Source organism: Wasmannia auropunctata, unplaced genomic scaffold, assembly GCF_000956235.1.
Source record: "Wasmannia auropunctata unplaced genomic scaffold, wasmannia.A_1.0 LD336038.1, whole genome shotgun sequence".
Classification (NCBI taxonomy): Eukaryota; Metazoa; Arthropoda; class Insecta; order Hymenoptera; family Formicidae; genus Wasmannia; species Wasmannia auropunctata.
In genome coordinates, this window is record NW_012026852.1 from 809,300 (window position 1) to 834,605 (window position 25,306).

Consider the following 25,306-nt stretch of genomic DNA (forward strand, 5'->3'; position numbering starts at 1 on the left):
GTCGTCTTTCATACCGACAACTCGACCCCTTCCGTCTGTTATTTTCCTACCCTTTAAATTGTCGCTATTAAAAAAAAATCGCGATATGTATCACCAGGATTTTCAAGTGGTCGGTCCGAGAGGAACGCTTCGTGCGAGGAATTAATGTACAAGGCGTGTCGCGCGGATTAGTCTCATTATTATTCCCCCGAGCGAGGCGACGTCGCGCCTCAGGGTGGCAAAAAAAAGGAAGAGAAAAAAAACGTCTCGGAAGATTAACGAGCGAGCAGCCCTTATGAACCATCTCGACGCCTCGAAAACCGCGAAGTGAGAGAGACGAAGAGACGGAAAGAGATACGGAGTAGTAAAGGGGAGGGAGGAAGAGAAAGAAAAGATGGATTGCGAGGAGAAATTGGATATCGCAATTAAACAGTCCGCTAGCCTTACAAATTGGAGGTTGAATTTTTTTTCATCCACCTCAAGATCGCCGTCAGGCGTTGCTGCAGCCCTTAAAACATCGCGAACGTAGAGGGATGCGGAGAGAGAGAGAGAGAGAGAGAGAGAGAGAGAGAGAGAGAGAGAGAGAGAGAGAGAGAGCGGGCGCTCTCGTGGTACGGAAAAAAAATCCATAGGGGTCCCTCTGCGCTCATCTCTCTCGCACCGCAGCATCCAGCCTGAAAAAAAGGAGGGTTGAAGCCAAAGCGAGTTGTGCGTGGCGTCAGGGGATGAGCGGAGGGGAAGCTTACAAGGGTGGTACTGATGGTGGTGGCGGTCGTGCTAAAGGCAAAACAAAAGCCGGGCGACATTCTCGGACGCCTTCGGAAACATGGCCGCTTGAGAGAGAAAGAGAATCGCGCAAGAAGGAATCGCGATTGTCAAATTATGTCGACTGACTGAGATCGATGATTTTTAAAACAAATGTGTCAAACGACAAAAATTATTTATGATAAACGGCCAGATCGTTTTGCCTCCATTTATAATTGATAAGGCGAAAAAGCAGGAAATACAAAAGAAATATTATTATATGATTATATATAATATATGTAAATATAAAAAGATTAATATAGAGAATAAGAGAATAATTTAAAATTTTTAATAATAAAAAATAAAAGAATAATTTTAAATTTTTTTGTAAAATATTATTGTAATATGGCAATATTTGCATACGACGCTTAAAATTATATTGATAGCTTCGCAAATATATTCTAATTATTTCAAGAATCTCTTTCTCTCAAAATGTTGTAATATACGTTTTAATCTTTCATCGTGAAAAGATACACATAAATTATATTCAAAAAGTCATACATGTCTTCGATATAAAATTGCTTATTTATCGTAAAAAAATTTCAATGTTAGAATTATGCTTCAATATTAAAAACTCATGCTATTTTTATAAGATAATCATAATATTATTTAATTTATAAAAATGTAACGTAACATCTGAACAGAATATAAATTACAGCGTTCGTGAGTAATCAGAGTCTAAAAATATTCGACAAGAATATTTAGTACCGCGCGATCGTTCAAGATTAGAAACTGTCTTGAACTCTCAAACTTTTTGTAGCGGGCCGATAATTAAAATTTTATCTTTGACGCAGCTTGCATTTATAATGGCAAAAAAAATCCATAGAGAGCGACCGCGCCCATCATATATAATAGATGGGTCTCCCCTTCTCGGTCAACCATCTCATCTCATTTCGCCGGTTCGACCAACCTCCACCTTCCGCTTTCATCCCTCCAGCCTCCCCCGAGCACCACCCACAGACTCCGACCCGCTTTCAATCAATATTTAAAGAATTGCGCCTTAATAACCATCGTGGCGTCACGTAATGGCGGGCTTCGGCTCTGATGCGTCACCTCTTATAAGGGTCACGAATCTTCCTGCCTGTTCCTTCCTGAAGCCTTTGCTCTCACGAATTATCGACTGATAATGCAACAGTGCATGGTATTATCAACTGTTGACAATAATTCTAGTTATATTAATTGTTGATATACCTTACTAATTATTGGTAAGAGAATAAAAATATTTCCCATCTTTGATAAATAGACAAATATCTATGCAGAATCTATTTATCTATCTCAAGTAATAAAAAATGTATAGCTTAAGAGTATGATTATCTTTAGACAGATACAATGCATTTAAACATTACATTTACAGATCTAATCATAAGCTTTAAAATTTTATTAGAGTATAAAAAAGTGATCTATTAAAATTCTTTCACGTAATTGTTTCGCTCAAATAAAGCTTTGCAAAATAAAAAATATATTTTAATTATGCGCAAAGCCTTAGAAAGAAAATATATTATATATATTTAAAAGATATCAATCACATTCGTCTTCACGTACGCGAGAGAAAATTAATAATTAATAATAATTTTGTGTATATGTAGATGTCAGACATATATAATTTTTCTGCGATATTTTTATCATTCAATGCTAACGTGATTAAGGCTTGATTCTACAAATATAAAATTAACTTTAAACTTGGTTTAACTTATGGTTAATCTCTTTCTAATTCTTAGATTTAAAACAATTTTTACTTTTGCCGTCAGCACAGCACTCTACGAAAGTGTGTCGTGCTGATAATTTTCGATGCTTCTGGCAATAGTTTTCGATTGTTTCGACGTATTTTTACGCAAATAAATCATTTTCCAAAATTGTCCCGCCTTATAAACATTTTTAAAGCAATCTTTAATTTTACCGCCAGCACGTCACTCTACGAAAATGTGTCGTATTGATAAGTTTAGATGCTTCTGGCGAGAGTTTTCGATTGTTTCGACGAATTTTTACGCAAATAAATCATTTTCCAAAATTGTTCAGCCTTATAAATATGTTTAAGAAAAGATAATGCGAGTTGAACTTCGGTTAAATCGAGTTAATCATGAATTATAAGATCGCGGACCTAAGATATATACAAATTATGATAACATAATACGCGACTGCACGCTACCCGAACGATAGATAGCTTATTTCATGTTATATGAATAGTATTATCACATCCTGTTTGTCTAAAGTTGGATTCAAGCGAGCGAGCGCGAACAAACATGAATGAATAACTTGCTTCAATAAGTTGTTTCCCGCAGATATGACTGATCCGCACAGTCATTTAGGCTTGACAAACCTAATACGGATCTAAGTTCAGAGTGCGGATTTACATTTACACGTATTCGCATTCATATACACACGATTTAAGCAATAAGCATTTGAAGAAAAATAGAAGATACTATATAATTTAATTTAACATTTAATTTAATAAATAAAATAAAAACAAGACTCATACATATACAATACCTGATTTAACATAAACGAAGCGGGATAGCAAAAGTTTATATTAATATAAACAATTGTTATTCCAATTGTTATAATAACAGTTGTTATTTGTATATTAAAGAAAAGGCAAATTGTGCTTGTCCGCATTCGTTTGCTGGATCCGGAGGAAGAGAAAGGAGGGAGTTTAGAGTAGATTTTTGTTATAATACGTGCAAGAAGGAAGTTCCTCGTAGAAACAATCGCGTACGATGTCTATCGCGTACGCGAAGGACGCGCGTTTGATGGAAGGAACTGTGTGATTCATCAGAATAACTACTGAAATAATTGCTGGCTTTATGAATTTCAGGGGAGTTTTAATTTAATTCAAGTACAATTTGCGCACGCGTGCGCGCGTGTAATACGTGCGATAATAATATTTTGTCGTGTTAATTGACATTGACAGTAACGTTACAAAATGAAGCGTACAATGAACGGCACGTAAAAGTAACTAAATACTGTGTCTCTCGTGTTCGTTCTTTTTTTTTTTGTTTCTTCCCTTACAAATTAGTCAAGGCAATAAGTCGGGGCACTCGTCGAGTGCCAATGTAACAGTAATACCTGCGGATGTGTTGATAATACGTTGTAACAATCTGTATATACAGTACCTACTTAAGTGTCTGAGGTTTCGCTACTAATAAACGTTTCACGGTGAATTCTTACGTAAACGTGTAATCTCCGGTTACGTGTACTTTCACACAAGGATTATGGTCGGCAAGCAGTCTTTAAGGTATTAATCTCTAAAACGCGCAAGAAGATGTTTTGTGCTAATGTCGGTTCGAAAACTCCTGTAAGTTTTTTGTTCCTGATAGTTCGTCACATGTATGTAAAAACGGTTCTAAATGTGTATTACAAATCTTTTTTTTATGATAAGTTAATAGAAAGAGTTGCAATATTTGAGGATCGTTTTATTAGTATCCGGTATCTATCTATTCGCAAAAATCCCACAAAATTTTCAAAAATTGTATAGAAAACTTTTCGAAAAATTGGTCAAGTAAGCCAAAAACATAATATTCCAGAATTTATATAATAAAATTATTTGACAATTTATAAATAGTCAATTGAAAATATTAAAAAAGACCGTGGCAAAATTCATAATGCAACAAACGCTGCAACTTAAATCGGTTTTGCATTCAAAAGAGTTGCGTCGATGTTGGAAGGACAAATTATTACAAATTTTCGTGCAACGACTATTGCGTTTGCACATAGGCGGATGTTCCTGCATTAATATACAAACAATGACGTAATACCGCTGAGATACATCGCGGTCGCAAGTTGAGTTCGCCAGTTACTATAAATAGAAATTCCGTATCATTTATAATGATAATATTAATAATAATGATACAATCATAATGTATAATAATAATTAATAAATCACATCTCTGACGCATTCTCGTAGCTTTACTATACACTAAAAAGCATCTTTGGTTTCTTTCAATTTTAAAAAAATCTTCTTTCCATTTCGATCTTTAATCGAGCGTACGTGAAAAGATTACAAAGTGACTTTCAGATCAATCCAGATCACGTGCAATAGTACTTGATACCTTCTGAATATTAGGTTACCGAAAAGAAATGAGTTTATCGATTATACACGGTGATCCGGCAGTATTCGACTCTGCGATTCACAGTCTCACAACCCACCCTCTCGCCCGCCATTCAACAAAGAAAACAAGAGCTAAAAATCTCCATAATATTCCATAACGTGATTAAAGCTCTCTCCGTAACACCTCCACAATCCACGTTCACCTTAAATACACTATATATGATATGCTCTAATTAACTTTTCATCCCGTCCGGCCGGAAATCATGGTGGAGTCGATAGACGACTTTGCATGGTTTGGAAAACGCTGCACCAAGGGATACATGTCGCTACGGGGGGGTGGGGGGGGGGGAACAATCTTTAGCGTTATCATAAAAATCTATTGTAGCATCTATATCTAACTTTCCTTGTGTGTCGTTGAATGATTCTGCGAAGTGAGAGAGAACCCGCGGGATTTTCGCGCTATCGGGAGAAACATTTATGCCAATGAATGTCGTTTGAACGAAATGACGAATAAATAGCGGAAGATTTGCCTCCGCCGACAATAACCGCTTCGCGGTGTTAATAGTAATGTCAGCGATGATAGTAACAATCGCACGCGTTCGTTACTCCCAGACGATCGTAGGAAAATAAAAAAAAAACGCGCAACGACCTCTGCCGAGGTCGATCGTCACAAAACCGCGTCGCTTATAACGACTGTGTGTTGCGTTTTTCGAAGACTTCAGGAAGTGTCTCGGCAGTTTTCGGGCAGCTTTCGACGTTTGGAGCTTACCGAGGACACGCCATATGTGGTCCACCGTTCGCCGGACGTGTGCAAGAAGGATGCCTGACGCGCGGGTCGCACTTTGCGCGCGAACAAAAGAATCTCGGATTCTAAACGCGCGCGGAGCTCGTACGAAGAGCGGTTTTCGTCGTAAACGAAAACTCGACACCGGCTCGAGAAGTGTCTGGCGGGAGGAAGTGCGGCCGGCGGTCTCAGCTCCTGATGCAGCAACCGCGTTGCTTCGGTAATCATGCGGCGAGCAGGTTCTTTATGTTCTTCGGCGTGTTCTCCTCGTTCAAGTGCTTCGTGGTGTAGCGGAGGGCGTTCAGAAGGCCCTCGCTCTTACAAGGCGGCTGGTCCTTTAATAGCTTCACACAGCCTTTGACCTGTCGGATGTTCGGACCACACGTGAGATCGAAGGAATACAGGCGAAAGAAGATTCGATCTTATCTGTAGCCTTTCTTACAACGAATATTTATCTGAGATAGAAGATTCGATCTTATCATGTAGCTTTTCTTACAACGAATATTTAGACTGAGATATTTTTCCGTAAAATTAATTTTATCTCACAATTTTAATTGGAATATTATTGACAGTTTTGCAGTAGAAACATTATATTGTTTATAGATATAAAAATATGCATTCGCAGATGTAGAAAACGGAATTAAGACTGTTAGTATTAGTTAAAAATTTATTCTCCGACAAATTTTTTTTTCTAATACTTACATCCACATTTGAACCCTTTACAAAGGCACCTTGGGGATGTACATGATCATAGAGGATCACCAGACCTACCATAACCCTTAAGACAAAGAGCTGGGTCTCCTCCCGTTGGAATTGCGCCAGAAGATTCCTGGTAGAAGATATTTCCCAAATTAGCTTCGCGGAGAAATTCCTACTCTCTTGAGGCAAGTCTCTGTCTCTTTGCATACTGGATGGAAATAGATATATACTTACGGATTTTCCAACATTCGAAGACACACTTTTGCCATTGTACCAAGCGTTTCCGTAATGTTTTCCCTGGCTATATCTTCGTTCTAAAAAAATGATGAAATTGTTCCTTTATGACTTTTATGAGTAATAAATGTGTTGTTGGAAACGCGACAATTTTGCTATTCCGAAACAAAATATTTTCTATATATATATATATGGGCATTTTTTGACAATTTATTGGAAAAGCGCGGCGCGTTTTTAAAAGGCATCATGAAACACATTTGCAAATTAAAGATGGTACTCAAATATTGAATTATTATTCGTTATAGATTTTAATTAAAAACTCGCATTGGGCTTGAGCGCGCGCGTGTGTACATCCGTCATACTGCACGTTTATTTGTCTGACTGATGTAGTCTATATAGCGCTCGGGTAATTTAAATCTCAGGCTAGAATACCTGTCAATTTTCCAGTTCAGCAGAGCCATTACTCTCGTCGACAATTTTTTTTCCTTCTTGCCCATTACAGTCGCATGTCGATCACGTAACGCGGTTATTTGTCATCGCAATCAATACGAACGAAAGCCCGCGGATTCATTGTAACATTGTACAGAAGTGTGTCAGGAAAATAATTAATAGAAAAAGTCTTTTAAAAAATTTGAAGCGAAATCGATAGGAAAGTTAAACATCTTGGCGCTATACTTTGTATTTATACTCTTCTATATTTCATAATAGAAGATAAAATTGTATTATTTGTCAGATTCAATCTTAGAAATCTTACATTTCTATTAACTTATAACTATTAATATGAATCCTCTCGAATCCACGCGATTTTTTTTTAATATTGATTAATCGAAGAATATTATATCCGAGTTTAATTGCGACGAAGCGAATAATTTTACGAAAACGGAATTACAAGGGATAGATTTGCTTCTTCAATCGAGCGGATTGATGAAGGGATAAGCCGAGAGACCGTCTTGGCTAGCCGCAGAATTTCGTCTAATTGCCATCAGTTAGCATCTGGCCGGATCAATAATTGTCCGGGCAACAATGGGTAGCCGCGCGGACGGGGACAATGTAAGATAGGCGATGCCACTTACGTCTATCAAGAAAGTAATGGTCGCGTGACTCAGAACTCGAAGCATGGGTGTCGCGTGGGCGTAGAACAAGGACATTCGGTTGGCAAGTTCGTTGCCGACGACCAAGTCCTTCTCGGCGTTGTCCTGGCGCGCCAGCGATGCCCTCGTCAATGTCCTACGGTAGTAGCTGAAGTCGTTCTGAATCGCCGGCGTTTTCATCTTATGCTCGTCGAACTTCAATACAAACTCCAGTATCTCCGCCAATTGCTTGACCAGCGCCTGCTGCGTCTCCAGATGTTGCGTCGGCGAAAGGTTTCCCGAGCACAATTGTCCCAGAATTTTCGGTACGACCCTTTCTACACGCACACACGAGTAAACAAATAAAATCTCATCACCGAGCTTAATATCCAAATCCAAATTTATTCACGCGAAGCGGAAATAATTTTGATATTTGCAAGAGTTTAATAAAGAAATTAATCGATATTAATATATGTATTATTACATAACATTATGACCTAAAAGCAAACAATACAAAAACAAGTAATACATAATATAATAATGTCAAATAATGAGAATGACAGTTACATGTGCATTGTATATAATATGGTAATAAATAAATAAATAGCTAATCGTATAACAAATAAATAGCTATCGTAATACATAATATAATAATGTCAAATAATGAGAATGACAGTTATATGTGCATTGTATATAATGTAGTAATAAACAAATAAATAACTAATCGATAATATTTTTTACACATTCTCTCTGTCTCTTTGTTTCTTTCTGTCTCTTAATTTCACTATATAATTAATCAAAATATAAAAAGCAGAAACTTAAATATTGCACTTTTGATATTAAATCTACTCTACGCATCCATCCTCAAAAATATTCGCTAAAAACAAGTATCGAGAATCAAGAGCAATTCTGTTCGAGATACTGTTTCCCACGTTTTGCATTTCCAATAACCATCAGTGCCTAACATAATTTATGCCACAAATTATATTGTAGCTAAAAGCATTCCGCGGGTACAGGTCGAAGTTTTCCCAATACTCGATATCGAGCTTTCAAGAAGCAAAGCGTAACGTTGCTGTTTATAAAAAAAAAAATGTTGTCGTTAACGTGATTAATGAAGCGTACCGAGTTCCAAGGAAAACTCGTAGAATCGTTTGAGTTTCGCGACGAGAGGTGCCACGGTCAGGTATGCCTTTCGCTGACATTCCTCCGTGGGTGCCGAAATCGCTTCTCTGATCTCTTTTCCAGCTCCTTTGTAGCACTGTATCTCCTCCAAAATCGACTCCGAATTTTTCAGCACTCTCTGCACCGCCTCGAACGTCTCGCGTTCGATGTCCGACGGTTGTGCATCTGCGACAACAGACAAATAGGACAAATCGATAATTATATCGCACGACATATGTCTCTTTACTACACCGAAGGTCTGGTTACGTTTTGCTACAAAAAGTATATCTATTTCTGTGTCAGATAAGAGTTTTACCAGATAGAATTATGTACACTGTACACACATAATTTTAATATGTTTTATTAAATATAATATGTTACAGACACAATGTTACATCGTGATAAGTGATGCGAGAAACAGCATTAGGATTAAAGCTCTTCGCGAAAAATTTATGTATGACTCACTTTCGAAATCCAAGAAGACAAATCGATAATTATATCGCACGACATATATCTCTTTACTACACCGAAGGTCTGGTTACGTTTTGCTATAAAAAGTATATCTATTTCTGTGCCAGATAAGTGTTTTATCAGATAGAATTATGTATACACATAATTTTAATAATATTTCATTAAATATAATACATTACGGACACAATGTTACATCGTGATGCGAGAAACAGCACTTAGAATTAAAGACTGAAGCTCTTCGCGAAAAATCATTTATGTATGACTCACTTTCGAAATCCAAGAAGACATCGTACTTCTGAGGGGTGCAACAGGTAGACTCATCTCGAGCCAAAAGACTCAAAAGCTTGCCCATCGTAAGTGTACAGCTTCTTTCGACGAGAGTCACTTTACAACGTGAAAGGCATCTGCAAGTCAAAGCATAATTTACATGATGCGTGAGTGTTTCTGTAATTCGAATAAAAATAATCATTTAAACGTAATGCTGCAAGTCAAAGCATAATTTACATGATGCGTGAGTGTTTCTGTAATTCGAATAAAAATAATCATTTAAACGTAATGCTGCAACATTATTCAAAAATATTTTTTAAAAATTTTAATTATTTAGAGAGAGTTTAAGGCTACAGATATAAACGAGTGAAAAGAAATGCTTATCGTGTAAAGCAAACTTCTGCGATATATGGTATATATTAAGATTTTATCGTTCCATATTGCACGATATATTGAACCCTCGATATTATTTTATTAAATATAACTCTTTCCGGAAATTCATGACTGGATTTAAAAAAAATAAATTCATAATATATTAACTTGTAGAGTCATTAATATGTCATAATTTTGTTTAAAAAACTCGATTTGAAATACGTCAGAAGCACTGAAATTAAGCCCGGAAATTCTAAAACATCCCGCATATCCAGACAATTCGAATATATACACATTTCGCAAAGATACTTTTCTTGCTAAAAGCACGAAGGGAGGATTTTGTAGGATTATATCTCGTAGACACTTGCAGAATACTTGAAAGATTAATCCGCGACGAACGCAAACGGCGCGGCGAACGAACGGCTTAATGTAGTTTCTGCTCGAGCTTCAACTGACGAGTGATGCTTGTCACCAGTTCGAGACTACAATGAAATTGAAATTTCAGGCTGCAGTTCGAGCGTATATATTCATTCGCTATGTGTATAATATATATGTGTATATGTCAACCATTAATTCCGGACACAGGCGACACATGCGCACGCCTGGACGGCACGGATTAACGCGCGTATCCGCATCGATACCGCGGGACAAATGGATTCTGCGAAACTTCGCCGGCGAGGGAGATGAATCTCGCTCATCAGTAATTTCAACGAACGGAACAACCCTCCCTCACCTGAGGCGTCCGCGTAGGGGTTCCATTCGGTTCCGTTTCGTTTCGCGCCGGGGACGAGGACACACCGTGATACGACCTGATGATTCACGTGGGAACGTCGCGTCGCGATCGCTTTTTACGCCGCGCGTATAAGCGAGACTCGACGAGAGCACACGCGGTCCACGTCCGGAAGGACCGAGCTCGCCGTTGTCACTCGCGCGCGCGAGAGGATCCGCGATCGGCTTCGCGGCTTCTAAAATTGCGACCGGCGAGATTCCACCGCGTTCCGCCGCGCGTACCGGTGCGCGTTATTTTCGGCCCGAAAGAGCACGTTTCGCGCTCGTCGTCATCCTCGGTCGCCGAGCCTCTCTCGGTTTCCTGTCGGGGAAAATGGTCGTATATATCACGCGAGGATACTGCTGAAGCTTCCTCGTATAACATGGATACGCTTAATAGTTTTTCGCGATCAATCCGCGATTCGAATTTAATCAACGTAATCCGATCGTAAAACTGCTGAACTCGTTTGGAGGAACAGTCATGAAAAAAAAGCAAGAACTGGTTTTTCCAGTCAGTAAACGGACTTGATATCCTTTCGTTGAAACTTCCATTTGCCGTCGATACTGAAATTGATATTAAAAGTTTATAAATACGCGAACTTTACGACTGAGAAATTCTTCTCCGTCAAAATCGATTCGCTGATAACGTTGATACGAAATTGGAAAGCAGAATTTCAGAGAGCGTATAAATTTCTCAAAAGTCTATAGAAAAGTCTATTTCTATAGAAAATAATTTATTGAATACTAAGCAATATATTATTGTTTAAATATACTCTGTGCGTATATAGCTTTGCAGAAAAATGGCATATTGCTGTCATAGTATCCGACTGCTGTGCCATTAACAATAATAGCGCATTTCATCAATAACTGCGAGCGATATCGATGTACAAACATAAATAGCCCCGAGTCGAGCTGCAATGTAAAATAAATGTTTGCATTTGACATTCCTCGTGCGCTCTCCATGCACGGAACGTTTGAAACAAGGACGTATCTGTTGCGATATTCGCTTGCGTGCTGTTATATTTGTGTTTCTTTTTATCTGCGTATTCCCTTCTTGCAACATATTTTTTTGATAGAAAAAATCAAAATATTTTTGGTAAAAATGTGCGCTTTCAAGTTTTAAAAACGTATCTGTGAACCATTCTACACGATTTTTCAATAATAATTATGAGAGAGCGATCTAATTATCAATAATAGAAAGGATTGCGCTGTTTTCAGAAGTTTCAGAAATGCATTGTTAAGCAAATTATTAAATTCTTACATAATAAACAAAAAAAGAGAAACACGATAAAAGCGAAAAAAATTATTTACGTTAAAAGTCAGCCTTCGTAGTTTAAAGAAAACTTTAAAGAAATTTTATAACGTTGCTGTAAAATTTCGAAGCCTCGGTAGGCTCGGTGCACTGCAATTAAAAACGCATAAATTTAACGCACTTGCCGTGTCGTTTGTCTTTCGCGTGAATTGTTAACGACAGTTCCACGTTCCATCTCTGCCTACCTACGCTAATATCCACAATAAGAGCGCTATGTGCTCGCGGATCCCAACCTAACGCGGCGTTCTCATGCCATTGCGTTAAAACAACAAACCGGCAACTCATGCAAAACGGTTTTCCTAACAGTTTCGATGTCAAAACGCCCGTGCATTCGCAAACGGAGGTGTAGAGGTTCAAAGAACCCGCGCACCAAAAACTTCAAGCGTCCCTCTGATTGATTGATGATGCAACAAAGTCACGCGCGCACATATATATATACACACACATACACACATAACTATTAGATTATAATTATAGAGTCATAAAAATATTTTCTAAAACATCACATTTTAATTTTTACCTATGAATAATTATGGTCGATGATATACGATTGACAGATTAATTTTCTAAAAGACGGTGTTTAAACAAATCCGACTTACAATTAGAGGCTTAATTTCTTCTTTGAATTAACTATACAACCGTGAAACTATTTTTATTTTTTGTGTATTTCTATGATCAATAAATAGAAACGAAATTTTTTTCTAGCGGTGTTTAAAATTAATTGAAGTAAACACAAAAGCAGTATACGTTAAACGTAACAGTTTCGCTGTATCAGATAATATTTACAGTGTCACAGATTGACGAGATCGTTGCGATGTTCGGCCATCTATACTTTCCACTCGAGCGGCCGGCTCGCAGTCAGGAACTCGAATCGCGGGGAGGGGGGGGATATCGGAAGCCTCCTGGCAGCCAAGGCTTTTACGAGGACACGCCGCGAGTCCCGAGTGGCGTTAATCGCGTGACGTTTGACGGGCTCGCCGTCGCGGAATCGCGGCCGCGTAATCGGCGCCGACGGCGCGAACACATGACGGCGACAGGTGCACACGCCGAACGGGACGCCGCCGCCGCCGGTGGGAGCGTCACGGGGTCAACGAGCACGCGAGACGGGTGCAACAACTGTCATCCGGTGGCCGGCCATGTTGCAGGTCGGGGGGGTTGCCCGTGCTAGGAGCGCGAGTCCTTCCCTTATTTGGTAAAGCGGCGGTGGCGGCGGCGCCGGCGGCACGCTCGCGCGCGCGGAAAATCGATGGGGGGTTGCTTCGTGGCGCGGGTAGCGAGATGGCGCTTGAATTCGAGGGAGTTTGCCGAACGAGAGTATCGAAATATCGCACGTGTAAATTTAGAAGCGGTAAAACAAAAGGTAGCTCTCCCCCTTCCCCGTAGGCAACGGGGAGGAACGATTTATCGAACAGGCAACAGGGAGAAGACAATTCGGATAGATACGCGAGAAGATCGGGTCGATAACGGGGAGAAGCGATGCGGAGAGAAATCACGATCCGGAAAGTTACGGAGGGGGACGACTGCGCGAGGCCATTCTCCAATACCGATATCAAGATATATTTCAGAGGCTTCTTCCCGTGAATCTGTCACGATAAATTGCAGAACTTATTTAGATTGCCGCTTTACTTTGATCGCCGAGCCAAAGGGTCGCGCCTAGAGAGCTAGAGAGAGAGAGAGAAGAGAGAGAGATTTTTCATTTAAACTTTCACAGAGGGATAATCTTTGAAACTAGAATCGAATATGCAATCTATATCGTTAAAGCAGAAATCCCAATCAGAACTTTATATAACGTTAAAAAAACTTTTTTTTATTAAAAATTTACTTTATTCGTACTTGAAAGCTGTACAATTTATATTCGCGATGTTAAATTTAATGAATCTGAAGATTAAATATTTTCCTTCCTTTTTTTTGAAAACACATTTTTGAATGACGTACACAACCCCTGCGGCTCTTTTGCATCATCTCGAATCGATATATCTTCGTTTTCATCTCGCGAAAAGATTACAATTTCAATATTCATTCAAAAGCTGTGTTTTGAGCGCGTTCAACGTCGCTGCAGACATTCAGACACGCGTCAGAGCGTGCATCGATCTATTTAACGAATATACTCTGCACTGCAATCACAATGTGCTCCCGCGTAATGAAATCTCCGAGACGAGAGAAACGGTGGCGCGCACAAAATCAACTCCGAATAACAGCTAGTATACACAATGGAAAGCGCGCGCGTTCGAAAGATGGGGCGCGCTCTCACGCTGCACCCTTACGAACGATTCCACGGCGTGCACGCGATAGATCGATTCGCGCTCCGTCCGATCCGAAAGAATTGCCATCCCTCGCGTGAGACTCTCTGTTTTATCCCAGATAATAATAAGATTGATACACGTGCGGGAGATGGATATAAATGCGCGGAGTGTGATCGATACCACGTGTCCTGCACCATTAGATATATTGCACTATCGGCGACTGATATACTACTTACTTACTCATTTCACGGACCAGCGGGGTGACGTCGACGGTCGCGCAAGGGGCGACCGACGTCGATCGCCCACGGGGTGGACCCGGAGCCATCCGGCCGCGGCGGGGAGAAAGCTAATCGAATTAATATTCGCGTCGCTCGGCATCAGCGCTAGCTCGCACCGATGCCTTTGTGGGTCGACGCTCGTCGTGTCGTATAAACAGACGTCTTCGACGTGACCGACTTCGATTTTTCATGCCGCACGGAAATGCCGCGGGGGATAGCCGCGTCTCCCGCAGACGGCCTGAAGGGAACGTGCCCTATGACCATTAACTTCTCCGCTATAATTAATTGACGTTCGATTCCATTTCTCACGCGACTAGGTGGATTACAGAGAATGCTTTTATAAATAGAATCTCCGAGTGTCTTTCCGCGTTAATCGAAAAAGAGGAAGAAATCTATCAAAAAAAGAAATCTGTGTAGAAAAATAAATTTAACTCGATAGCGACTCGTGACTTGATAGAACTTGTGCTGTATATCCATAAATATAATTTGCAACATTCACAAGTCATTAAGTTTTCATAGATTTAAAAAAGAAGGGTTAAATCACACATTTGTATTAATTGTAAGCCTTTTGTGATAAAGCTTGAAATTGAATAGTAAATGGATAACAATTGATAATGTTATTAAAACAAAATATATAAATTTTCCTTCTAAATATACATTTTTAAATCTATATAAAAAGGCAAATATAAATTGGCATTTTTTTGTTTGTTCTGCATTCGCGATTTTTATGTAAGTGTAAGTAACATTTAATTCTTCTCATCTTATATATCTTATATTTAAACTCATATATATATATATATATATATATATATATCTAATTATGTTATATTTGAACATTTGTTTCCTAAAATGTCTTCAATTCGAAATAGTTAAAACTGGGTCTTGATTCCTTTTATATAAAAGTAGTTCATCCCAGAAAATTTATTTAAAATCTATGAATACATTCATTTTATCATTATGAATGTTACATTATTCTTAAGCGTTTTAAAAGTAAAAAGTTCCAGTCTATCAAAAGGCTTACAAATGAAAAGTCGGTTCTTTTACCTGAGTTAATGTCAGCTTTGCTTTTATATTCTTTGTTTGAATATCACGCGTGACATTCGCTTGTTTTTCGGTTTAAACATATCACAATACATATTAAAAGATTAACAGTCTAAATGTATTTTATTGTCAAATTATTAATTATACTAACGTACACACGTATCTCTTTTTATATTTTGAATTAAGTGTTCCGAAATATTTGATAGGTCTCGTCAATCGATTAAAATAAAGTGCATCAAACTCTTGTTATGCACAGCCTATCGTATATATTTGCAATGACGTGTGTTCGCAATTGTAATATGGGCAAACTTAAATGCCGTTGCGAGGAGATTTTTGCACCTCTTTCAATACCACGATTGAATAATCGTCGGAAACTGTGGGCGAGGATAATCGACGCCTATTAAAGGCCTTTTTGTGCATCAATTCCAGCAAATCAATTGAGATCTCCCCATTGCTATACACAACCCTCCGGGCTTGACATCACCTCTTGCGCATCTACGCGATGCGACGCAATAACTTTGCGAACTTTAAGCCTCTTATTTATCAAGAGCCGTTCTGCAATAATTTAGTCTCTTTAGGCTTTCGATAGCATCGAGTGCAATTTTTATTGTTACAGACGAATGAAATTCATGATTGTTGAAAATGAGATCTTTTGTCGGCGCAAATTGTCATCTTGTATTAAAAATAGAACGAACGTTTTTATTTGAGACATTATTTTTCGAAAAATATTTAATTTAGAATGATTAATGACAGCAAAGATCGAGAGAATATAATAAATTCGTTGCACGCGTTTTAAAAAAAAAACCAGTACTGTTAGATAAGATAAATATAAAAGAAAAGTCATCTTTTTTTTGTCTGACTTACGTCAAGGTGTCGTGCGCGCCGTAAATGTCATCAGGCGCAGCTTCACAAAAAATATCGTTAGTAACTTGTGTCTACAATATGTGGTGTATATACGCTGCGAAAAAAAGGTCTGGCCGTATCTCTTTAAAGAGGATATATCAAGATTATTTTCTTCATTGGACGTATCTTAACATTTTCCATCCTTAGCCATGTTAATGAGTATCTGTGTTAATCACGTTAATTAAAATTTTGATGTTAATTCTGGTATGCTAAAAAGGAAAAGTTGCATCACAACATCATCAATGTCGCCTGACTTTGTTCATAAAGATGAGGCGTAATTTGCCTTTTATTATTCAGTCGTTCAATGTAATGCAAAGTTATCGAAAGAGTTTCGATCCCTCATAACTCTTCATGAGCCTTCTGACAATTTTTGATTCGGAAAAGATTCGTTCGACAAATCTTTTTGAATGGCGTTTGTAATGTAAGCGCAAACAAAAAAAAGATCTATTTCTTATAAGGGTCAAATTTGCTGAAACAAATGTATAGTTACTTCAGTATGTAGAAAATCGTTTATATACGCTTCCTATACTCGGTTTTCCTTCAAAATGAGAAAAATCATTTATTTAGGTCCATCCTTTTATTAAAAATCCTTTCATAAAAAAATCATCAATTAAAATATCTTATTCCATTTATCGCCGTAATGACTTGCTAAGGCGCGATAGTCCCCGCGTCGTTTTCCCAGTCACGATGTCGCCCCCTCGAACGAAGGGACTGACGTGGTCCTGACAAGCGTGTCCGAACACCGGCACGCATTAGCGCGCGCGCTTAATATGGTAAACGTGCACGCGGCTGAAATGTTATCGAGGCACGCAAGAGACAGTGCGCTCTCGGTGCGTGTCCGATGCGAGGACACGAAGTGCTCGTTAAATCGTACATCGCGCGCGCGCGCGACACGCAGATGTGCGTCTTCGCGCGGCCTGAGAGCGTGACTCCCAGCCTCCCTCGTGTGGTGTGGTGTGACCCTGCCCTCTTTAGCGACGGAGCGGAGTAATTATCGGGGTTGACGAGCGGAAACGAGAACTCGATACGTCCGATAAATAAGGGGGATGGTGGGGATGCATTGCGGTAACTGACTTTCTGCAAGAGACTGTCCGTAAAAGCAGTTTCGAATCAGAGAGAGAGAGAGAGAGAGAGTATTGGCGTGCCTTCGACTTGCTGAAAAGGCAAATTGCACGGACTCGAGATAGCGATTTGAATCCCAGGGGACCTTCGTAACCCACTTACAGCGGTGAATTTAAAGAACTATCTACTACGAGAGAGTGCACGGTTGAAAAGAATCTCTTTGAGGATCTCCTCAAAGGAAACTCATTACGTCCGTGTCGCTGATAAGCTCGAAACGTAGATAAATACAAGAAATGTAAAAAAAAAAGACTACAAAAGAAGTCGATTCCGTTTCCTCGTCCTCAATCTGGCGATCGAGAGACCCAAAGGTTTATCTGACGTCTTCAAAGATGGATTTAACGAAACTTGTTGGCGTCGTCGCTTTAGTTTAATTGCCAACGTAGTATTACGCAATCTACAGCTTCCTAATCGCTGTGAAATTCTCTCACGTCCATTACACGACAATCACATAACGATGACAATTATGCGGAGGTTTCTTCTTCATGGCGGTTAAAAAACAAACAATAATGGGAACGAGAATAGTCGAGTCGCCGAGGAAATGGAGTCTCGTACCAGAGATTACTAATTAAGTAGGGGGAGGGGCAATGACTTCAAAGAGTATGAATATTCTCGAAGTTATAAACACACGAGAAGAACGCACATTGTTTGTAAATTGTTAATGATATAATATCCTATTATTGTTCTGCATGAATTCATGAATATTGACTGCATTTTTTACGATTTATGTAACGCTCTTAAAGAGTTTAGAATATAAAAGATGGTGCATAAAGAAAATCAGCCAATGTTAATCGCACACTTGTCTTTTATATAATACACAAATTTAAATGCACAAGTCACATTATTTGTCTCACAATATTTTTAGACTGCGGCAACAATCTGCTTATTTTTCCGGAGAAAAAAATATATGTAAACAAAATTACAATCTAAAATATCTGACTCTTAATTTTAAAATAATACAAATCAATAAAAAATTGTTATTTCAATTTATTCATTATATTGCATTATATTTAACTTCTTCCTAAATCGATTTAGGTCTTGGTCAACACGCAGAATTTTTACGCTTGGTGCGTAAAAATTCTTATATCAATTTATTCATTATATTACATATTTTTCAACTTCATTTAGGAACAATTTTTACGCACCAAATCCTGCGTGTTGACTCGTAGTTGCCTTTTTGATTAATTTGTATTATTTTAAAATTAAGAGTCAGATATTTTAGATTGTAATTTTGTTTACATATATTTTGTTTAAATCTTAAATCAATTTAGAAAGAAGTTGAAGAATATGTATTATAATATAATGAATAAATTGATATAAGAATTTTTACGCGCCAAGTCTTGCGTGTTGACTCGTAGTTTTTTTTTATTGATTTGTATTATTTTAAAAATATATGTGACTCTGCGGTCGGTAGAAGTCGAGCTTAGATCGCGGCATTTTTCTGAATGCTTACGCCACTGGCCAAGCAGGGGGGATATATCGTCATATCCCGGACGAAGACAGGAAACCTCCGAGTAAAATCCCCCTCCGGTTGTACGCGCGTATGCGTCAACGAGCATCGGCGTACGTTTGATTGTAAATGAAAGCGGGAAAGAAGCGACGCGCGCGCGCGCGCGCGAACGAAAGCAGAGCGATGAGCGGCGGAAAAAAACACGTGCGCGACTGTCGCGAATATTTTCTCTTTCTTGACGACAGGGAGAGGCGATCGCTCGATTCGGAATGACAGTCCGAAACGTTTGATTTCAAATATTCGATTCTCCAATCGAAGCGTCAATTTAGCTTGCATTAACTTCAAGAAATCGCTTCTTAACTCGGAATAAGCGGGATATTATTAGCGCGCGTCTCTTCGCTTCGGCACGCGGAACGTCGCGTCGGTGGGAAGAAAATTATAGATGTATATCACGGCGAACGTTAACTGTCATTTCGGCATTATCTGAAATCGCATAAACGTCTTGAGCATGAAGGCAATAAATTACGGACATGCCGGGATTGACCCAGAAAATCGAAAATTGCGGCACAAAGTGGATTCGTAATTGGAGCGAACGGCCCGCATGGCACTGTAAAATGCTAAAGCTATACCGACTTTGCACGCACGGCTGCTGTGCGGTCTAATTTCACATTGTGTATATACATATACGTGCGCCGAGCTGCATTTGTGATTCCAGGGACACGGTATCTGTTTCAGTACCCTTAACATTTAGCGCATGACGTAACACTGATAGCCGCCTTATCTCGCACAGCTGTCAAGTAGATAAAATATCTTCCATTCTGTGCATTTCACGTTCGGAGAGCGCATCAATGAAAGATTATTATTTTTTATTACGCGTGTAAGAAATGAAAGTTCAAGTGATAACTCAATATCAGTTGTTGTCCACTGCAAGCTGAGTGTCTTCGATCCTCAATTGGAATATTAGAACGCCGACTATTATTGGAACGTAAAATTCGCTGTAAGAACAATAGCTTCTCTCAAGAAATTCTCTGGCATCGTTTCGTTTTATACGATAAATTATGGCAACAAGTAATATTTCGTTTAATTATCTCACGTCCAAATAAAACGGACGGTTCGTGGTACCGTTCGTAACGCGTCGAATGACCGCCCGCGTTATACGAGTGCTCTGGCTTTCGCACCGTTCTCGCATCTGCGACGAATATAGATCATAGTGCAAAACGTTTAAAAGCGTTTTCCGATATCCGTGGGGTGTTCCTCGGAATCAACAAGTTCGCCGATTTCTATATATTTCATCAGCATATTAACCCCGTGATGTTGTGATTTTTTCGAGAGTTTTCGAAACCGCCAGGCTTTCCATATTTTTTTCCCGCTAGTTGCGCAATATCGTGATGTGTGCACCGCAATCTCCTGTATTCCGCTGCGCTGAAATTAAAATAATGGCACGCGTCGCAAATACTTTTAGCTTCCTGTTTGCAACTAAAACAGGAAGCTTTTATTGTTTTCTTCCAGAAATTATTTTAAATAGATATATATCTCGTTTAAGAGAGCCTGAAAAAAAAAAAATTAAAAGAGCAAACATTATATTTGATTATATTGACCGTATTATTGAACTTTTTAATATTTTTATTACTTCTATATTTTACAAACTTTTAGGTAAAATTATTGTTAAAGTTGCAGCTTTTCGTTATAACGTATTTTTCGCTGTAAGATAAACGATCTCGAGCAGGGAACTTAATTCCTGGCAGGAAAATTAACGAGCTGAACGGGCACGTTTAGGGAATCGATTTTTCGCCCGGCTTATATAGAGACGATGCGGAATTTTCGATTATACCAGCCGATCGATGAAACACGCCGTCAGCAGTTGATGAATCTGCGCCTCACGCTTTCCCCTTTACGTTCCCAGCGAACGATCGAATGACCTACTTGCTAATTGCCGGGTAGGTGCGCCCACGCTCTAATTAACGGCAAAGACTGATATGGCAATTAAATAATTCATTCACGATTGACAGTGCAGTCGACAACAAATGCGTGAAGTAAGCTTAGGTATCAGCTCGTTAAATTAATAAGGCGACTCGTTTTGCTGAGAAAAATCGTAATCTTAATCAAAGCGGCAAAGCCTTTAGACGCAGCTTCTTGGCGCGTTAACGGTTTAATCGAGCGAAATGGAGCGAGTTGAAAAGACGAAGCGGGGACGCTCGCGGAAAACAAACGTTGTCGCGTTGCCTCCAAGAGATCGACGAGCGACGAAGCTCGATGAGGGTATACGACGTCCACCGTCGTTGCGTCATGATTACATTTACGGGCTGACGGACTTACGGCGCGATTATGCGTCAAATGCGGTTTCCAAGTTCAAGCTCCCCTTCGGCGCAGGGAAGCGAGCTAACAGGAAAATCGTCCGGCCGTTGCCGGTGATGTTGATCGCTTCGGCAGATGCGACCGTGCCGCGCGCGAACGAATGCGCGAATCTCGCTCGAGTCGACCCGTTCTGCGTTTCGCGCGGTTTCATTCGCGGCACAATAAAGAGTTCTTCTCCTCCGCTAAAGCGGCATAGCCGCTCGGCTAAAATTAAAGCGGCGTCTACAATGGGACTTAAGATTTAAGATTTAAGAAAATTGACCAATCGGTTACTCTTCTCACGTGAGAATAATTGACTATGATTTGTCAATTTTCTTAAATCATAAGCCTCATGGTAGACGATGCTTAAAGGTCCATCTACAATGAGAGTATTAAGTCGTACTGTAAGACGTAAAAAATTGACCAATCACAGTCGATTATTCTTCTCATATTCAACTATGATTTTGATCAATTTCTTACGGCTTATGACTTACTACTCTCATTGTAGATGGGCCTTTAAGCGGCGTCTACAATGAGATTTTAAGACGTAAAACTTAAGCTTAAGCCGTAAGAAATTAACCAATCACAGTCGCATGTGAGAAGAATAATTGACTATGATTGATCAATTTCTTACGGCTTAAAGCTTAAGTTTTACATCTTAAGATCTTACTGTAGACGCCGCTTTAAGCTCACTTAAAGCTCGCCGTCTGTGTCTTCGCGCTTTAACGCGCGCACAAAGAAATTCTCTAACCCGGCGATTATAAAAGCGTTATTAATATTTTGAAAAATGGAACCGTCGACGTGCTCGTATATATGATAGCGACTGCGTTGAATATTGATCACGTCGAGAGTCGCACGACGGGGTCGCGTGCATTCCGCGCGTGCATTGCGTTCGCGCGAGAAATTAATTCGGTCGAGATATCACGGTGGAGCTGACCGCGAGAATTAGCTCGGTGCAGATAAACTTTGATTTACTTGTCTCACATCGCGTTTTAATTAACTGTTTCCCCCGGCGCGCGTCGATGCGTCCTTTCTCTCATTCCGCAGTAATTAGGTTCTAAATTGCGGGCGCTTTATCAGAACAAACACGCTTTAATTTCATTACCATGCAGAATCGACGCATCAAGATTCTACTAAGTTTTCCGCTTCCGCAAGTTATATTAACTTTCTAACATTTTTTTTTCATTTAAAACCGAGCGAGAGAAGGAAGTTTTTTTCACAAAATAACAACGAGGAGTTTCTCTCCTTAAAACTTGAATTTTCCGCGGAGCGAGTAGAGGAGAAATTTCGAGGATGCCGGATCTCTATCGCTCATCGGTATATAGATGTTATAAGGCTGAAATCTGCAATTCCACGTGTATCAAGCATAACGATTTCTTTTGCTTTCGTGTCTTATCCGTTCGCGTGTCCGCGAGGCGTCCGCGCGCGAACGTATTGTATCAGGATTTACCTCCGCGTGAAAATTAATTCCACGAAAGTCTCCGTTATACCTACATATAAATCCTGCAAAATCGTTGAATATATGCAGAGATTGCGGAACTGAGGAACGACACGTCATGAAGTGAATTGTGGTGCGAATCACTCAAGCGAAAATTATATGATCGAGCAACTTGTCGATTGCTATATTCAGCGGTACAATTTCAAGTTCGTGAATCACCTCATGGCATTCATTATTACGTCCTTTGTGGCATTGGGAGATTTTTTACCGTGATATGTATACGGAAGTGGCTCTTTTTTATATCACATAAAAATATTGACGGCGACACAGTCGCTAATCCAATTGCATATATACGACGCGTGTTATTTCTTTTTCTCGAGATATCACGGTCACGGAAATTTATCATGGAATAAGTAAGGCGCATTATTTGTGGCTTCCTTAAGAGAGCAAGAGAGTTGGCTTAGGGTTACCGCGATAAAAACGAAGATAAAAGCGTAATCTGCATTTTAATCGGACACACGATATATAGCACGTATAGGATTCAGGAAAACAAAGAAACTTCCAAAGAAGTTATTTAATCGCATGTCTCGATTTAGACTAGTCAAAACATTTTATAATAAATCTTGAATCTGCATACAACCAAATACACTCTTTGTTATCTTTGGAACTTGATAAGAAAAAAAAATGAGTGAAAAAAACAGATAGATATAAATGAAAGATGCAATTAAAGCTTTATGGAGTAATTCATATCGAGTGTCATGCACTATTGTCACATATAATTATGTCATCCTTCCTTTTGAATCACATACAAATCTCGCGTGTCCCAACAGTAACATTTACAATCCGCAAGCATTCGTCAGCAATCCAAACAGCAAACTCACGATATTCCCGCATACGAAGTACACGAAGAATAAACACGATCTACGAAGAAAAAAAAAAGAGTGATTTACCTTCAGACGAAGCGAGACGAGCTGTGACATTGTTGCAATTGAGTTATTAAATGAGATCGGATCCTTTCACGGAGGAGTCACCAGACACATCGTTCTTCCTCGCTGCTCAACAGTCAATATGCACTTCCGGTATCTTCCGGAACCGGGCAGGAAATTAGCCGAAACGACTTCCCGAAAAAGAAAGGACGATCCTCGCCTCGTGGAAGAAGAACTTCGCGGCGCGCAAATATCACGTTTTAATCACGCGCACAGACCACACACAACGTGTGCCCGCGGACTGTCGCAATAATGGTTCCCTTGTGTCTCTGCCAACGGTCAACTCTGTCTCGTCTTCTAATGTTTACTCAAACGACCGCGCATGTGTTTAAAATCGTCGGTCTCTCACTGGACCGGCGGCGGGGCATCGATCGCGCCGATCCACCGCTCGACTGCGCGCTTCTCTCTCCCTCCGCGCGAAGGGGAGAGTTTTGAAATCGCGCCCGCGCGTCGATTTATCGCGCTTTCGCGGTCCGTGAGAGTCCTCTCGTCTCGTCAGGGGGAAAACCTTGAACGCGCAGTGTGTCTTCCCGATCTCACCAGCGAGACGCCTGTAATTTAACTGGCGTACAGTAACGAGGTTCCAAGGTAAAGGTCTGATTAGGCGCGTCGTCGCGAGCTGCGCGCTGAACTTTCGAACGAGCGACAGCGCCACGAATTCGGTCCTCGCTCCCCGAGTGTGGCGATCGATTTTCCGAAAACACCGCCAGCGGTAATTCCCTTTTTTTTTCTCTCAGTCAACTCGCAGTCACACGACGCACGGGCACGGCACGGGCACAGCTGCACGGCACGGCACACACACGGCTCTCACGAAGGTTGTTACACCACTGTCAAAGCGACGGCGTGCAAGCAAACGCCGAGACAGTTTCGCTCCGCGCGGCCAGTCAGCTAGACGCCCCCACTCTCGACACTGCCTCCTGCAGCGTGGATTCGCGCGCTACAGCATCGCAGCCGGCTGTGTAACACATTCTGTCAGAAATTTCGCGATCGCACGTTAAGAATCGCACTAAGCGGAACTCAACATTAGCACTCGCGCGGCGCGAGAGGCCGCGGCTTCCACGTATACGTGGCTTTAATTGCATTTAGCCAATTAGCAGCTTTATGTCCCAAAAATTGCGTCGGTTCTCCCTCGAATAGCGACGCTCCTGATACGCATGATTCATCAAAAATTTCATCCCGTCGCGTGTATCAAAGATAGGCGAAAGATATCGTTTCGCTGTAAATATTCCGATATTTTTCATTTACAAGGATTTTTGCAGAAGTCGCAGCAAATGTTTTTTTTTGAGGTTTATTAAAAATTTGATCGTTGCTAATGTTATATTACTAGGTATACACGGAAAGAACAATTTTACTGGATCCAGATCAGAAAGTAATTTTTGTTCAATAGTTAAAATAATTTTGTTGGAAAATCAAAATGATTGCTAGAATATCAAAACGTTTTATAGCAATGTCTATCATTTTTAACTTTCCAACAAATTATTTTGATTATTAAACAAAAATTATTTTCAGATCTGTATTCAGCAAAATTTTTAGACCTTTCAATGAAAT

General features: G+C 39.8%; 1 protein-coding gene across 3 annotated transcripts; it reads right to left on the bottom strand.

Annotated features, from left to right (window-relative positions):
* Positions 1 to 3,573: 3,573 nt before the first annotated feature.
* On the bottom strand, positions 3,574 to 24,577 carry LOC105452027 (protein FAM49B). 3 transcript variants are annotated; one of them, XM_011692813.1, is made up of 7 exons: positions 23,723 to 24,577; positions 9,515 to 9,651; positions 8,738 to 8,962; positions 7,619 to 7,953; positions 6,546 to 6,625; positions 6,315 to 6,441; positions 3,574 to 5,974 (listed from the first exon to the last, which is right to left on the bottom strand). In XM_011692813.1, the coding sequence occupies exons 2-7, from the start codon at positions 9,597 to 9,599 to the stop codon at positions 5,837 to 5,839; spliced, it is 990 nt and encodes a 329-aa protein (XP_011691115.1). In that variant the 5' UTR covers positions 9,600 to 9,651; positions 23,723 to 24,577; the 3' UTR covers positions 3,574 to 5,836. The 3 variants fall into 3 exon arrangements, with proteins under 3 accessions (XP_011691115.1, XP_011691116.1, XP_011691114.1); XM_011692814.1 differs by lacking the exon at positions 23,723 to 24,577 and adding an exon at positions 12,753 to 12,987; XM_011692812.1 differs by lacking the exon at positions 23,723 to 24,577 and adding an exon at positions 10,620 to 10,808.
* Between the last annotated feature and the right edge of the window lie 729 nt (positions 24,578 to 25,306).